Source organism: Scylla paramamosain, chromosome 49 (assembly GCF_035594125.1).
Source record: "Scylla paramamosain isolate STU-SP2022 chromosome 49, ASM3559412v1, whole genome shotgun sequence".
NCBI lineage: Eukaryota > Metazoa > Arthropoda > Malacostraca > Decapoda > Portunidae > Scylla > Scylla paramamosain.
In genome coordinates this window covers 1,942,501-1,957,500 of record NC_087199.1, presented here as the reverse complement: position 1 = coordinate 1,957,500, position 15,000 = coordinate 1,942,501, and the positions used below count along the sequence as shown (strand labels likewise).

At 36.7% G+C, this 15,000-nt stretch overlaps 2 protein-coding genes across 2 annotated transcripts in view; both read right to left on the bottom strand.

Moving 5' to 3' along the window:
• LOC135095477 (integrin alpha-PS2-like) overlaps positions 1-1,547 on the bottom strand; it is a 34,943-nt gene extending 33,396 nt beyond the window's left edge. The window contains exon 1 of the mRNA XM_063996326.1: positions 559-1,547. Within this exon, the coding sequence (XP_063852396.1) occupies positions 559-743 (185 nt within the window). The 5' untranslated portion in view covers positions 744-1,547. The remainder of the gene's footprint in view (positions 1-558) is intronic.
• A 3,461-nt stretch (positions 1,548-5,008) lies between these two features.
• LOC135095421 (uncharacterized) overlaps positions 5,009-15,000 on the bottom strand; it is an 11,906-nt gene continuing 1,914 nt past the window's right edge. Inside the window, exons 3-11 of the mRNA XM_063996256.1 lie at positions 14,281-14,470; positions 12,275-13,634; positions 11,509-11,707; positions 11,069-11,196; positions 10,512-10,668; positions 9,756-9,967; positions 8,477-8,656; positions 7,814-8,082; positions 5,009-7,276 (exon numbers count right to left, since the gene is read on the bottom strand). Coding sequence (XP_063852326.1) covers positions 6,715-7,276; positions 7,814-8,082; positions 8,477-8,656; positions 9,756-9,967; positions 10,512-10,668; positions 11,069-11,196; positions 11,509-11,707; positions 12,275-13,414 — 2,847 coding nt within the window. The 5' untranslated portion in view covers positions 13,415-13,634; positions 14,281-14,470 and the 3' untranslated portion in view covers positions 5,009-6,714. The remainder of the gene's footprint in view (positions 7,277-7,813; positions 8,083-8,476; positions 8,657-9,755; positions 9,968-10,511; positions 10,669-11,068; positions 11,197-11,508; positions 11,708-12,274; positions 13,635-14,280; positions 14,471-15,000) is intronic.

Genomic DNA, 15,000 nt, shown 5'->3' with positions numbered 1-15,000 from the left:
ACAAACTGAGAGAGAGAGAGAGAGAGAGAGAGAGAGAGAGAGAGAGAGAGAGAGAGAGAGAGAGAGAGAGAGAGAGAGAGAGAGAGAGTATAATTTTGATATTTAAAAATGTACAACTCACAATCTGGTAACACTGTCACGCTTGCACACACACACACACACACACACACACACACACACAGAGAGAGAGAGAGAGAGAGAGAGAGAGAGAGAGAGAGAGAGAGAGAGAGAGAGAGAGAAAAGAAAATAAACACAATAAACAAAGAAAATAAACAACAATAACAAGAATAACAAAAAAATAAAAAACAAGAAATTAAAACAAGAAAAGAAAAAAACGAAGAAAAATCGTAAAACAACAACAACAACAACAACAACTCTCTCTCTCTTTATCTCTCTCTCTCTCTCTCTGTCTGGTTCACTCGTTCATTCCTAACAATAATAATAATAATAATAATAATAATAATAATAATAATAATAATAATAATAATACGAACAACAACAACATTTCTCTCTCTCTCTCTCTCTCTCTCTCTCTCTCTCTCTCTCTCTCTTACTCACCAAGGTCCATTTGAATCACGGTGCTGGGACACGCTGAACCCAAACTTGGTGTCCTTTGAACCCTTATGAACCACGAAGCGCTCCGACTCTATATTGAACCCTTGAACCACTGCTACTACTACTACTACTACTACTACTACTGCTGCTGCTGCTGCTGCCACTGATACGGGGGTGTTACGAGGCATTTTGCTTAGGTTGGGTTGGGTTAGGTCAGGTCAGGTCACGTTAGGTCAGGTTAGGTTAGGTTAGGTCACTGTTTTGTATTATTCATTGTTTTTTTTTATTTTTTTATTTTGTTATTGTTGTTGTTATTGTTATTATTGTTGTTTTTTGATGTTGTTTTAGTTATTTTTCATTTTTTTTTAAGTTTGTCCTCCAAAAATTTGTGGTTTTCTTTTTTCCGAGTGATTTTGTTTATTTATTTATTTATTGTTTTTTTTCATTTTTTTAATTAATATTTTGCCTTCTCAATTTTTTTTTCTTGATTTTTTTTTGTTTCCAATTTTTTTTTCTTAAAGTTTATTTGATTTTTTTTTCTTTTTACTGTTTTCAATCTTTTCCTCGTTTCCTTTACAAATAATTCCCTCGTTTTCTTTACAATTCTCTCGTTTTCTTTTCAAATATTCTTCCACGTTTTCATTACAAATATTTTTCCAAGTTTTCCTTCCAAATCTCTTCCACGTTTTCCTTTTCAAATAATTCCCGTTTTCTGTGGTTTCTTGAGTTTCCTTCACGTTGGTCAGTCACCCTCATCACAACTCGCGTTTTATCAATTAAAGTTTATCAATTAATTTTTCCACTTTCAAACACTTTATCAAGTTCTCACGCCTCGAGCCATCTTGGAAACTTGTATTCTGCTCTATAGTTTCTTCACGTCTCGACCTTAAGCACAATTTTCTAAGTTTTATGTGAAGTTCACGAGATCTGTCAGGAGCGAGGAGCGGTACTACCACCCTTCCCGGCGTCTGGTGGGTGACTGAGTCTGGGTCTGAGAGGAGTCAGAGGACTGAGATGGACTGGTGCCTGTTAGGATATCACCTCACCAACACCAAACATTTACTTATTTCCCTTAATATCTCCTTAAATACCACAGTTACACCTCACCCATATATCAGAAATGACGTAGAAATTTATATACCACCCATACCAACGCTAAAACAAACTTAAAATACCCTGAAAACAATAAAAATAAGATGAACAAAAAAAAAAAAAAATGTTATCCTGTTTGAGATGCCATGTCGGGTTAAAAATTATAATATATAGACCATCTGTTGACTTCTAAGTTACTTTACTGGCTTAGTGTGAGAAGTGGCGGGTTGTTAAGTGCGGCAGGGTGTGTGTGGTGGGTGTGGCGGGGCGTGTGTGGTGGGGGAGGGGGGGGGGAAGCCAGAAATAGTGATGAAAAATTGTTGTTGTTGTTATTGTTACTATTATTATTTCACTACTACTACTACTACTACTACTACTACTTAATAATAATAATAATAATAATAATAGTAATAATACGCAAAGACACATATGAACGTTTATTTAGAGATGTACACACACACACATACATACATATATACATACATACGTACATAACCGTGTGTGTGTGTGTGTGTGTGTGTGTGTGTGTGTGTGTGTGTGTGTGTGTGTGTGTGTGTGTGTGTGTGTGTGTAAGGTTTTGAGAAGGACGAAACATTTTGAGAATTCTATGTTACTTAAATGGGAATCTCTTTAATTTACGTTCGCTATCTTTAATATTCGTTCAAAACTCTCTCTCTCTCTCTCTCTCTCTCTCTCTCTCTCTCTCTCTCTCTCTCTCTCTCTCTCTCTCTCTCTCTCTCTCTCGTTTCTTTGTTATATATTTTTGTATTTTTCTTAATGTATGAAAAACTTTATGGATTATTTACAGATTACATATAAATTATTGAATTACATAGTGAGCTAACACACACACACACACACACACACACACACACTCTCTCTCTCTCTCTCTCTCTCTCTCTCTCTCTCTCTCTCTCTCTCTCTCTCAATTTCATTTTTTATTTTTCCCAATTATATACAGAATTACATTGAATCACACAGTCGTAATGTAATTTATATGTAATGCACCCCAGCAATTATATACAGACATTCCATTATATATATAAAAAAATAATAGAATATGTAATCGTATCCAAGAATAAAGAAAATTACATAGACTTATATAATTGTCTTTGTAATCTATCCCTCAATTATATACAAACCTAACTCCATATAAGTATAAAATTAATATATGTAATCATGTAATTGTTCCAGCAATTATATAGAGAATTACACAAACGTACAGTAAAGTATGTAATTGTCATTTTTTGCAGTAATTATATACAAATAATTACATCAACTTGTGTAACGGTGTATGTAATCTCCCCGGCAGTTATATACAATTATATAAGCTTGTATTGCAGTATTTGTAATCGATCTAGCAATTACAAAAAGAATTATATAAAGCTGTATATGTAATGTATTTAAAAATTATAAGAGAATTACATAAACCTGTGTAACAAAATATGAATTATATGTAATCTGAAGCAATTATATACAGATGATTATATAAGCTTTGATATATTTAGTTATAAGTGGATTATCTAATATAATAAAGAAAATAATTAAAGGGACTGTTTTGATAAAGTTTTGATTTTTTGGGACGCTGCAAATTTAAATCATCTTTTTTCCTAATATATAAAAATAAATCAGATACCGATAAATAAATAAACAAAAGGGGTTTTATAGTTTTTTTTTATATTAATTTTGTTTTCTTTTTAATATAAACACTAAGAAAAAAATAAATAAAAAAGTCGTTAGTTTTCATAATTATTTAAATTTTAGTACTTCAATTTTTTAAATATATGGATAACTGGAATAAAACAGAAAAATATCCGGATAATATGTGGATAATTAGAAAAAAATATATATATAATTACATAAAGATTAATTTGATACAGATTTGAATTTTGGTTCATTATTTTTTTAATATACAGATAATTAAAAATAAATGAAAATAAAGGGAACATTCTAATAAAGATTTGGATTTTGCTACAATATTTCTTCTTTTTAATATGCAAATAATTAAAAAGAAATGGAGAATTTTGATAAAGATTTGAATTTTGGTACATTTTTCTTTGTACTAAACAGATAACTGAAAAAAATTAAATAAATAAAGTAAAAATAAAGGGAGCATTTTGATAAAGATTTGAATTTTGGTACAATATTTTTCTTTGTACTAAACAGATAATTGAAAAAAATAAACAAATAAGATAAAAATAAAGGGAACGTTTTGATAAAGATTTGGATTTTTGTACCACTTTTTTCTGATTCTTACTCTTAATATTTTGTCTTTATTCATGTCTTTTTTTTTCTGCAAGTCACTATTACTGATTTTTTTTTCGTTTTTTTTTATACTTATTAAAAGCAAAAAAAAAAAAAAAAAAATAAATAAATAAATAAATAAAAAATAAAAAAAAGTCCGTTTAACACTTCCTATCATTTCTATTCTTTACGATTCTAAGTAACCAAAAGATTATTTATTTCACATTGAATAAGGTTTTTTTTTATTTTCATATTGTTTGGGCATTTTTTCGTGTTGAATGTATTTGTTTATTTATTTATTTATATTTGTAATCTCTAATCTTTCATTCTGCTATCGCTTTTACTTTGTCTTTTGTTTACCTCGCCTTATTTCAATTTATATTTCCATCAATTTCCATCTTTCCGCTAATAACGTGAAAAAATAATGAATAAATAAATAAATAAATAAAAATAAAAAATAAGACAAAACGTACATTAATGAAAAAAACGAAATAAAATAAATAAAAGAAAAACTAAAGGAAACGATACAAAAATGCTAAAAAAAAACGAAAGTAAACGAAAAAGAACATAATAATAATAATAATAATAATAATAATAATATCGAGAGGCAGCACTTGACATTTCACAACCTTCATTACAACCTGTAGTTACTTTTTATCATTACTTATCTTACTTAATAATAATAATAATAATAATAATAATAATAATAATAATAATAATAATAATAATAATAATAATAATAATTTCTTACTTTACATCTATAATCTCTGAGATGAACGTCATGGAAAAATAAAGATAAAAATTAATATATCTTTAAAACTATGGACGAAATTCTCTCTCTCTCTCTCTCTCTCTCTCTCTCTCTCTCGCTCTCTCTCTCTCTCTCTTCAAAGTTATAAAGTTGAGAATCATAAAAATAATCTCTCTTGTATGAACGTCTCTCTCTCTCTCTCTCTCTCTCTCTCTCCTCTCTCTCTCTCTCTCTCTCTCTCTCTCTCTCTCTCTCTCATACATACATACATACATACATACACTTCGTGGCTTTGATTAAAATATATACAAGATCACCTTAATAATAATAATAATAATAATAATAATAATAAAAATAATAATAAAAATAATTACAAAACACCCTTACAGTACAAGCCTTAATTTTAGTGGTGGTGCCTAAAAATTACCTTAATTACACTAAGAATTACAACAATTACACCTGGGGGAGGGGGGCGCCGATTACACTAATTACATAGGGCTGTTATAATCGGGCGGCAGTTTCTATCCTGCTCACAGAGAAGAAGTAGTGGTAATAATAATAATAATAATAATAATAATAATAATAATAATAATAATAATAATAATAATAATAATAATAATCGTGTTGGCAATTTTTTAGGTTCGTATGTAATAATAATAATAATAATAATAATAATAATAATAATAATAATAATAATAATAATAATAATAATAATAATAATAATTAGCCACAATGAACAAACAAACAAACACTAGGACAGGACAACAACAATAACAACAACAACAATAACAACAACACTAACGTTTCTCTTTTTCTCTAGCTCTCTTTTCCTTTGTCATCTCTCTCTCTCTCTCTCTCTCTCTCTCTCTCTCTCTCTCTCTCTCTCTTTTAAGTATTCTCATCTTTTGTCTTTTCTACTTAAAAAAAAAAAAATATTCTTGCTTTTTCACTTCTTCCCATCACAAAAACACAAAAAATCCAAAATATCCTTCTAATACAAGCTATAAATCCTATCCTTTCCTTCACACGCATCCTAACTCATCCTGCAGTCCCCTACCGCATTCCTAACGCATCCTACTATCCTTTTTCCTTCATATCCTTTGAAAACAGGCAATATTTAATCATTCTCTTCTATCAAATGTTTTTTTTTTCTCTTTTCTGTCTTAACACAAAAACAATTATTTCCTTTAAAAATATCCGTCTTTTTTTTTCCTTCATATTCTTCAAAACAAGCAAAATTTAATCATTCTCTTCTATCAAATGTTTTTTTTTTTTTTTTTCTTTTCTGTCTTAACACAAAAACAATTATTTCCTTTAAAAACACCCGTCTTTTTTTTTTTCCTTCATATTCTTCAAAACAAGCAAAATTTAATCATTCCCTTCTATCAAATGTTTTTTTTTTTCTCTTTTCTGTCTTAACACAAAAACAATTATTTCCTTTAAAAACATCCGTCTTTTTTTCCTTCATATTCTTCAAAACAGGCAATATTTAATCATTCCCTTCTATCAAATGTTTTTTTTCTTCTTTTTCTATCTTGCAAACACAAAGACAATGTTTTTTTTTCCTTTAAATGCGCCCTACACTCTTTTTCCCTTCATAACTCTCAAAACAAACATTATTCAACCATTCTCCTCTGTCAAATTTGCTTTTTTCTCCCCTTTTCTGTCTTAACAATTAAAAAACAATGATTCTTTACCTTAAACGCATCCTACAATCATTTTTTCCTTCATAACCTCCATAACAAGCAACATTTAAACATTTTCAAAGATTCTCTACAACTGTCTGTTTTTCTTCCCATTTTCTGTCTTAACAATACACAAAAACAACAATTCTTTCCTTCAGACACACCTTTAACAAGCATCCTACAGTCTTACCCGATCCTACAACTGTTTTCCTTCATGTATTTCAAAACCAAGCAATATTTTGTTTATTTTCCCTCTTCCATTAAAAAAAAACACACAAAACCAATCATTTCCTTCAGATACATCCTTAACAAGCATCCTACAGTCCTTTTACATCCTACAATCCCTTTTCCCTAGTGAGCAGAATAGGACACCGCCGCCCGGAACTTTCAGCTAAGCAAGAAATACCCGCGGCGCACACTGAAGACCCTTGGGTACTCCTCGCTTACCTTTACAGTCACCCCTTCTCTGCCCAGTGCCTCTTGAATAGCTGCCTCCACACGCGCTGAGAGACCGAATACCTTAAGCTTGAACCTCGCTGATGAAGTCCAGTGGTCGTGAAGGCAGGAGGCGAGTCTTGAGGCAGCTTCTACATCCAACTCCAACCCGTCGATCTTGTAATAACACAGGGACAGTTCGCAGAGTCTCGGTAAGTTATTGACAAGCTGATGCAGGAAGGTGTACGTGCATGGGAGTGAAATAGCTAAGCCTGAACGTTCTTCTATCACTCTATCCATCGTCAGAACCCGCAGGTCGTGGCAGGAGCGCACAATCTGGCCAACACGAGCACAGGTCTTTTCATACTCGCTAAATTTGAATTCCCAGCTCCCCAGAGTCAGTTCACGTAGTCTTTTGAAGTTCGCCTGCAGGAGTTCGAAGAAGGTGATGGTGGCCGTGTCGTCAAGGGAGGTGCGAAGGGCGTAGCCGGCTGACAGGTCCAAGGATGTGAGGCTGTGGGGGGGGGGAGAGGGAGTCAGTGAGACCCCAAAAACACAAAAACACTCAAAAACACCCAAAAAAACACAAAAACACAGACACTCAAACACTCAAAAACACCCAAAAACAAAAACACTCCAAAACACCCCAAAACACCCCAAAACACTCAAAAACACCCCAAAACACTCAATACACCCCAAAACACTCAAAAACACCCCAAAACACTCAAACACCCCAAAACACTCAAAAACATCCCAAAACACCCCAAAACACCCCAAAACACTCAAAAACACCCCAAAACACTCAAAAACACCCCAAAACACTCAAAAACTCCCCAAAACACACAAAAACACACAAAAAACACTATAAAATACCCCAAAACGCTCAAAAACACACAAAAACACCCCAAAACACACAAAAACAAAAAAACACACAAAAAACACAAAAAACACCCCAAAAAACTTCAAAACACGCAAAAACACCCAAAAAAAAACACACAAAAAAAAAAAACACCACACACACACACACACACACACACACACACACACTCACTTGGGGCAGCAGCGAAGGATAGGCAGAAGCAGGTGTCCCCTTTGAAGGAATCCCATAGAATCTTTCACCTTTACTTCAGACAACCTCAGTGTCTTGATGGCCGACCAGTGCTGCGGGGGGGCGTGGATGGGGGGCAGGATGGGGGGCAGCAGCGGTGGGGAGGAGGACAGCCCCCCACTTACGTCTATTGTGCAGTTGCTGAGGTTAAGGTCCTCGACACGCCAGGAGGTCAAAAGATCCTTCAGGTATTGTTTTGCTGTCCCTTTGTCCTGTAGGGAGGGTCAGGTCAGGTCAGGTCAGGTTAGGTTAGGTTAGGTTGGGTTAGGTTGGGTTAGGTTAGGTTAAGTTAGGTTAGGTTTGGGTAGGTTAGGTTAGGTTAGGTTAGGTTAGGTTAAGTTAGGTTGGGTTAGGTTAGGTTAGGTCAGGTTAGGTTAGGTTAGGTTAGGTTAGGTTAGGGTAGGTTAGGGTAGGGTTAATAAAAAGAAACACATTATTTTAAACTGCAAAACCCAAGAGACACATTATTTTAAGACCCCTAATACCTAAAAAGTATAAAAAAAAAAAAAAAAAAAAAACGAAGAAAAAACAAAAGAAAAAAAAAACACACAAAAACATCCCTCTCCCTCTCTCTCTCTCTCTCTCACCACACCCACACCCACTCACCTGCAGGCAAAACTCCCAATGTGCAAGGGAGAGGGAGCGCAGGGCTGTGTTGTGCCTGAGGGCGGTACAGGCAAGTTGGAATGCCCTGTCTGTGAGAGTGACACAGGAAGAGTCTAACCTCACTGTTTTCAAGCTTTGTGACTGACCCAGGCCGAGCAGGATAGGCATGTAGTGCACCGCCTGTGAGGAGATAGATAGATAAACAGAGATGATGGTGTAGACAATAATTTTAAGATAGATAGATAGATATGTTTACTGTAGTGCATCGCCTGAAAGATAAACAGAGATAAGCCACTAGATTAACAGAGATGATGGTGTAGACAATAATTTTAAGATAGATAGATAGATATGTTTACTGTAGTGCATTGCCTGTGAAGAGATAGGAAGATAAATAGAGAAGACAGATAGATAGATAAACTTACTATAGTGAATTAACTGGATAGAGATGAGACGTAAATAGAGATATGTGTGTGCTTAATGAAAGACATCAATTTCAAGATAGATATTTGCTGTAATGCATTGACTGGGGTGAGGAGGAGAGGAGATAGACAGATAGATAAATATGTTGACAATTTAAAGGAGAGGCAGAAATAGATAGAGATAGTGAGGAGGAGAGAAGATAGACAGATAGATAGATATGTTGACAATTTAAAGGAGAGACAGAAATAGATAGAGAGGAATAGTGAGGAGGAGAGGAGATAGACAGATAGATAAATATGTTGACAATTTATAGGAGAGACAGAAATAGATAGAGATAAGTGTATAACAACAGCCACAACAATTTCAAAACACACGGAGGTTGATGTGTTTTGAAGTTCGTTTTGTCTGTTTGTTTATGGGAAGGGAAGTGAGTGGAGCAGTGAAGCAGTGAACCGATGAATCATTTGAGACAGTGAACCATTAAACTAGTGAACTATTGAATGACTGCACTCTTGAATCACTGAATAAATTAACCTTTGAACCAGTTTGTTTTTTGTTTGGTTGCTTGTTTGTGTGTGTGTGTGTGGAGAGAGAGAGAGAGAGAGAGAGAGAGAGAGAGAGGGACGGAAATAAAGTAAATAAATAAAGAAAGAAGGAATGGGAGAGATGGAAGACAGATAAAATAAGTATGCATAGTGACAAGAATACATCAAAAGACAGACAAACAAACAAACAAACAAAAACTTCAATGCACACTTAAAAAAAAAAAAAGAAAAGAAAAAAAACACAGCGAACATAAATGGTGGCAGAGGTGGGATACACACTAAACACCACAAAACACACTTTGACAAACACGCACCGTTAGGCCGGACAGTTTGAGCATGGAGAGGTGCTTCGTGCGTCTGATGGCATCACCTAGACACACCAGGTCAGCGGTAGTTAGGTACAAGTAGGGGTCCACCAAGGTCAGGTTATGAAGGGAGCTTTCCGCGACTGCCGTAAACAACATGTGGAAGACTGACTTGTGTTGACTGCTGATGCAAAGTGGGAGTGGCAGCCGGCTCTCACCACCTGGGGGAAGAAAGAATGGTCGTTATGTAGTTAAGGATGCTTAGAGGTCATTTGGGGTCATTTGGTTGTTTTTGGTGGTGTTTTTGTTGTCGGTTACCTTGTTTGTTGTTGTGTGTGTGTGTTTATGTGTGGGGTTAGCGGTCGTTAGGTAGTTAGGGTTGCTTATGAGTGGTTTGAGGTGGTTTGGGTTGTTTGGTGGTGGTGGTGGTGGTAGATAGGTAAAAAAAAAAAAAAAAAAAAGGAAAATGAATGTATAGATGAAATAAAAAGATGAGGATGAAAAGATTACAGATAAAAAAAATAACTGATAAATAGAGGAGACAGATTGATAGACGAATAGATAGATAGATAGATAGATAGATAGATAAACGATAATAGAAACGAAGATAAAAAAGAGATTTGCAAATACATAAAAAAAAAGATAAAATTAAAATATACACATAAATATATTGTTACACCACAACTTCCTGACACACACACACACACACACACACACACACACACACACACACACACACACACACACACACACACACACACTCACCGCCACAAATGAAGTAATAGCAGCGCGCCTCCACTGAGTGTTTGGCGCCTGTGTGGAGTGGGTCGTTGAACAGGTAACTAAGCTCACGAGTTGGGTACTGTAGAGGGGCGGGGGGACAAGATGGCCGCTGCTCCTGCTCTTGTGGTTGTTGTTGTTGCTGTTGTAGTAGTAGTAGTAGTAGTAGTAGTAGTAGTAGTAGTAGTAGTAGTAGTAGTAGTAGTAGTAGTAGTAGTACTTATTGCATATTTGGTAGTAAAAATAACAAATAAACAATAAAAAGGAAGAAAAGACAAAAAAATAAATTCTGAGGTACATTTCCTTTTCTTCCAATAAAAACAAATAAACAAAAAAAAAAAGAAGAAAAAACAATAATTCTCAGCTAAACTTCCTCTTCTTCCAATAAAAAACCACAAATAAACAATGAAAGAAAAAAACAAAGGACAAAAAAACACATTACCAACAATTCCTCCCGCCTATTTAACCCACCAAGCCCTGCCACTCCCCGCAAGACACCCCTACCCTTGCCCTACTGTCCCCCAAACCACTGCTGTCTGTACCTGCTGCCTGAATGCGTCCTTGCTCTTACGGTGGGCGTGGCGTGGCATGTGTACCTGCTCAGCGTGGAGGTCTGAGGGCGTCATGAAACCGCCAGATCCGTACATCAGCTTCTCTTTGTTCATGGATACTGTGAGGAGGAGGAGGAGGAGGAGGAGGAGAGAAAATATAATGAAATCAACATAAAACAACACCAAAACACAAAAAACTTCAACTTTTTACACCCAAAAACACTCAAAGACACGTAAGATCTTAACTTCAACACCCCAAGGCAACAGAGAACATAAGAAAACACAAAACGCTGAAAAAAAATTAATCACTCACAGGAAAACCTCAAAAAAAGTCAAAATATCTTAAAAAACCCTTAAAAAAAACACCAAAATTTGAATTCCCACTTGAAACACCAAAAAAATCCCTTAACAACACAACTACAAGTACTAACAACAGAGGGTATGGAGATTTTTATTCTTCTTTAACAGTTCCACCAGACTACTGAAGCCCGCGTGGCCGTGTTCCAGCCCCCTCAGCTGAAGCTCTCTCAGGTTGCCGGCACATCTCTTAAGACGGTCGCAGATCACCTCCAAGTCCTCGTCTCTCAGGTACATGTCGAGGTGCAGGCGTTCCAGGGACTCCAGCGCCTTCTGTCGGGAGTTGGGTTGTGGTTAGCTTGTGGTGGTGGTGGTGGTGGTTGTGGTGGTGCTTGTTGTTGTTGTTTATGGTTATTGTTGTTGTTGTTATACTAGGAGGAGGAGCAGGAGGAGGAGGAGGAGGAGGAGGAGGAGGAGGAGGAGGAGGAGGAGGAGGAGGAGGAGGAGGAGGAGGAGTGGTCATTTATGTTTTTGTTATTGTTATGGTCATAGTGGTTGGTAAAATAGTAGTACTTTTTTGTAACAATTATTATTATTATTATTATTATTATTATTATTATTATTATTATCATTATTATTATTATTATTATTATTATTATTATTAGTAGTAGTAGTAGTAGTAGTAGTGTTAGTGGTAATAATCAGTTATTGTAATAGTAACCAAACCAAAGAAAACCTAAAAAAAAAACAGGGCCAACTCAACTAAACCAAAAACCCACCAAAGAAAACGTACCCACAACCAAGACCCACCAAAGAAAACCACCAAAAAGTAGGGCAAGCTCAACTAAACCACAGCAACCACCAACCAAGCCAGCAAGACACACAAGAACACACACTTACCCTATCCATATTGCAGGTGGCCCCTTCTAGCGCCCGTCGGAGAGGCTCAGAGGCCATCATGTTAAGTTCTTTAATCTCCAGTTCCTTTAGATTCTCCTTATTTAAGACTCTCTGTAGGTGGGAGAAGAAGAGTTCTATTTTGGCGTCAGAGAAAGGTTCCCCGTCTTGCATGGCCCGAATACTGAGTCTGGTGATGCTGCTGTTGGACCGGAGGGCGTTAAAGAAGTCCCTGTACAGATCCGGACTCGCCTCATTGAACGAACTTTCCTGATCTGGATTGCTGCTCTTAATCCGCCATACGATCTCCAGGGATTTGAGTTGCTTGAAATTCTGGGCCAGTATGTACCGCCATCCCTCGAAGTCCACGTCACTAGTGTACACAATGGCGTTCCTGCGGTCTAGGAGTTTGGCGATGGCACTGCAATTGTCCCTCGTCGCTTCAGTTTCCCTCAGAAGCATCAACAACTGCTGGTCTCGCATCTGTAGGGGCGCCTGTAGCCTCCGGTAGTCCAGAGCCAAGTGAGCGTTCTTTCCCAGGATCCCAACTACAAATTTCAACACATGTTCGTGCCGGTAGACTGTAGAGAACTCCCTGCACTGTCGACAAGGCCCTCGGTGGTGCGAATGTATGTGGTGAGCAATGTACAGCCCCGCCAGGTACTCCAGGAATATTTTGTGCACTGGTTTCCAAAATTTCTTGTGGCCCAGTACGTTATTCTCGCTGTCGTTTGAGAGGAAGCCCAGATGGAGGAGGAGGTCAAAGTTCTCGACCTCCTTAATCTCCTTCTCGCTGAACCGTGTCTTCTCCGTCTGCAGCGCGTCCAAACACAGCTTGCCAAAATTCAGAAACACACGTTCGTATTCTGTCGGGAAGGCCTCCATGCTTTCTTCCACTCGCAAATCCACTTTTTTAATATTCCACTTGATGAGGCACAGCATAATCTTGAACATCATGTCACTCAGTCTGTCTGGCAGCTTGCTCGCACCGACAGACCCATACAGCATGCAAAGGAGGACACAAAACAATGGCCTTTCCGCTAACTGTCTATATTTCCCGTCCTTCTCCATTATCTTCTTCAAGCACCTTCCATTCTCGTCCTCGTTAACCAAGTGGAAATATTTGGTGATGAACTCAACCATCTGTGCCTCGTTGAACCCCTTAACAACGGTACGTTCGGCTATGGTCTTCAGCACATCCGGTCGAGCAGTCACCACCACCTTGCTGTTCTGGAAGTCCTGATGTTTATGTAGAAGCTTCCGTATGTCTCCCTCGTCCTCCTTCTGCAGTTCGTCATAGCCATCAAGGATAAACAGCACCTCTCCCTCGTTTTCTTTGCAGTAGTCCCAAACCTGCCGGAACCTGAGGGTGTGTGCGTGTGTGTGTTTAAGGGCGAAGAGTAAAGCTTTGACGAATACAATGAAATAAAGGGTGTACAAAATATAGGGGGATATGCTAATTAGGGAGATAGGAAGATAAGGAAAATGGTTACACGTAGAGAAATGAAAAGGAAAGATAGTCAAAATTAAATACACACACACACACGCACACGCACACACACACAATACAGCGAAAAGATAGAAAATAAGAAAAAATAAGAAAAAAATTAGAAAAGGCAATAATACAATGACAAAATAGAAAAAAACACCGAAAAAAAGATGGAATGCAAAAAAAAGAAAAAGAAAAAGAAACAAAGAAAAACAAAAACATGCAATGAGCCAGAAAAGAAAGAGAAAAAGAGAAAATCACTAATAAAACCACACTAACTAAACAAAACACTGGAAAAAAACGAACACACACACACACACACACACATAATAATAAATAAATAAATAAATAAAATACACACACACACACACACACACACACACACACACACACACACACACACACACACACACATACACACACAAACACAAATAAAAATAAAAAAAATAAATAAATAAAAAAAATGAAAAAAAATAAAATGAAAAAACAAACAAACAAACAAACAAACAAAAACCCTTACTTTTCCTGGAAGTGTGACGGCAGCAGTTCCTCCCTGACGTATTGCTCCAGACTTCCCTTAAAATCCTTAAGAAGATGAGGAACACAAACTTAAATTCCTGTAGGCTGGTCTTGTTTGCCCAGTCGATGGCCAGCTTCAGTGCCAGCAGCGTCTTCCCCATGCCAGGCTCCCCCTCCACCAGGTACCGCGTCTGGAGGGGGCAGGGGGGGCAGTGAGATGGGTGAAATATAGGAGTTATAGATAGCGTTCCTATTTCTTTTAGTTTCCCTTAAAAGGTTCACGTTTTCTTTGGTACATTGGTATAGGGGGGCAGGATGGAGGTATTAGTGGAGGGGGGAGCGAGTGTAATGTTATTTATTCTTTAGTAGTTTATCCTAAAAAGTTAACGTTTTCTTTAGTGCACTGCAAGGTGGGGGGGAGGTGTTAGTGGGGGGCAGAGTGAAGTATGAGTCAATATTGTCATTTCCTGTTTTTTATTTTATTCTTTTGTAGTTTATCCTAAAAAGTTAACGTTTTCTTTAGTACACTGGTAGGTAGGGGGGGAGGAAGGTGTTATTGGGGGTGAGTGAGGTATGAGTCATTGTCATTTCTTTTTTTTTTTTCTTTTGTAGTTTATCCTAAAAAGTTAACGTTTTCTTTAGTACATAAGGAAGGTAGGGGGGGACAGGTGGGGGGTGATTGTAAGGGAGGAGATGAGTGACGCATGAATCAACAAGTGTA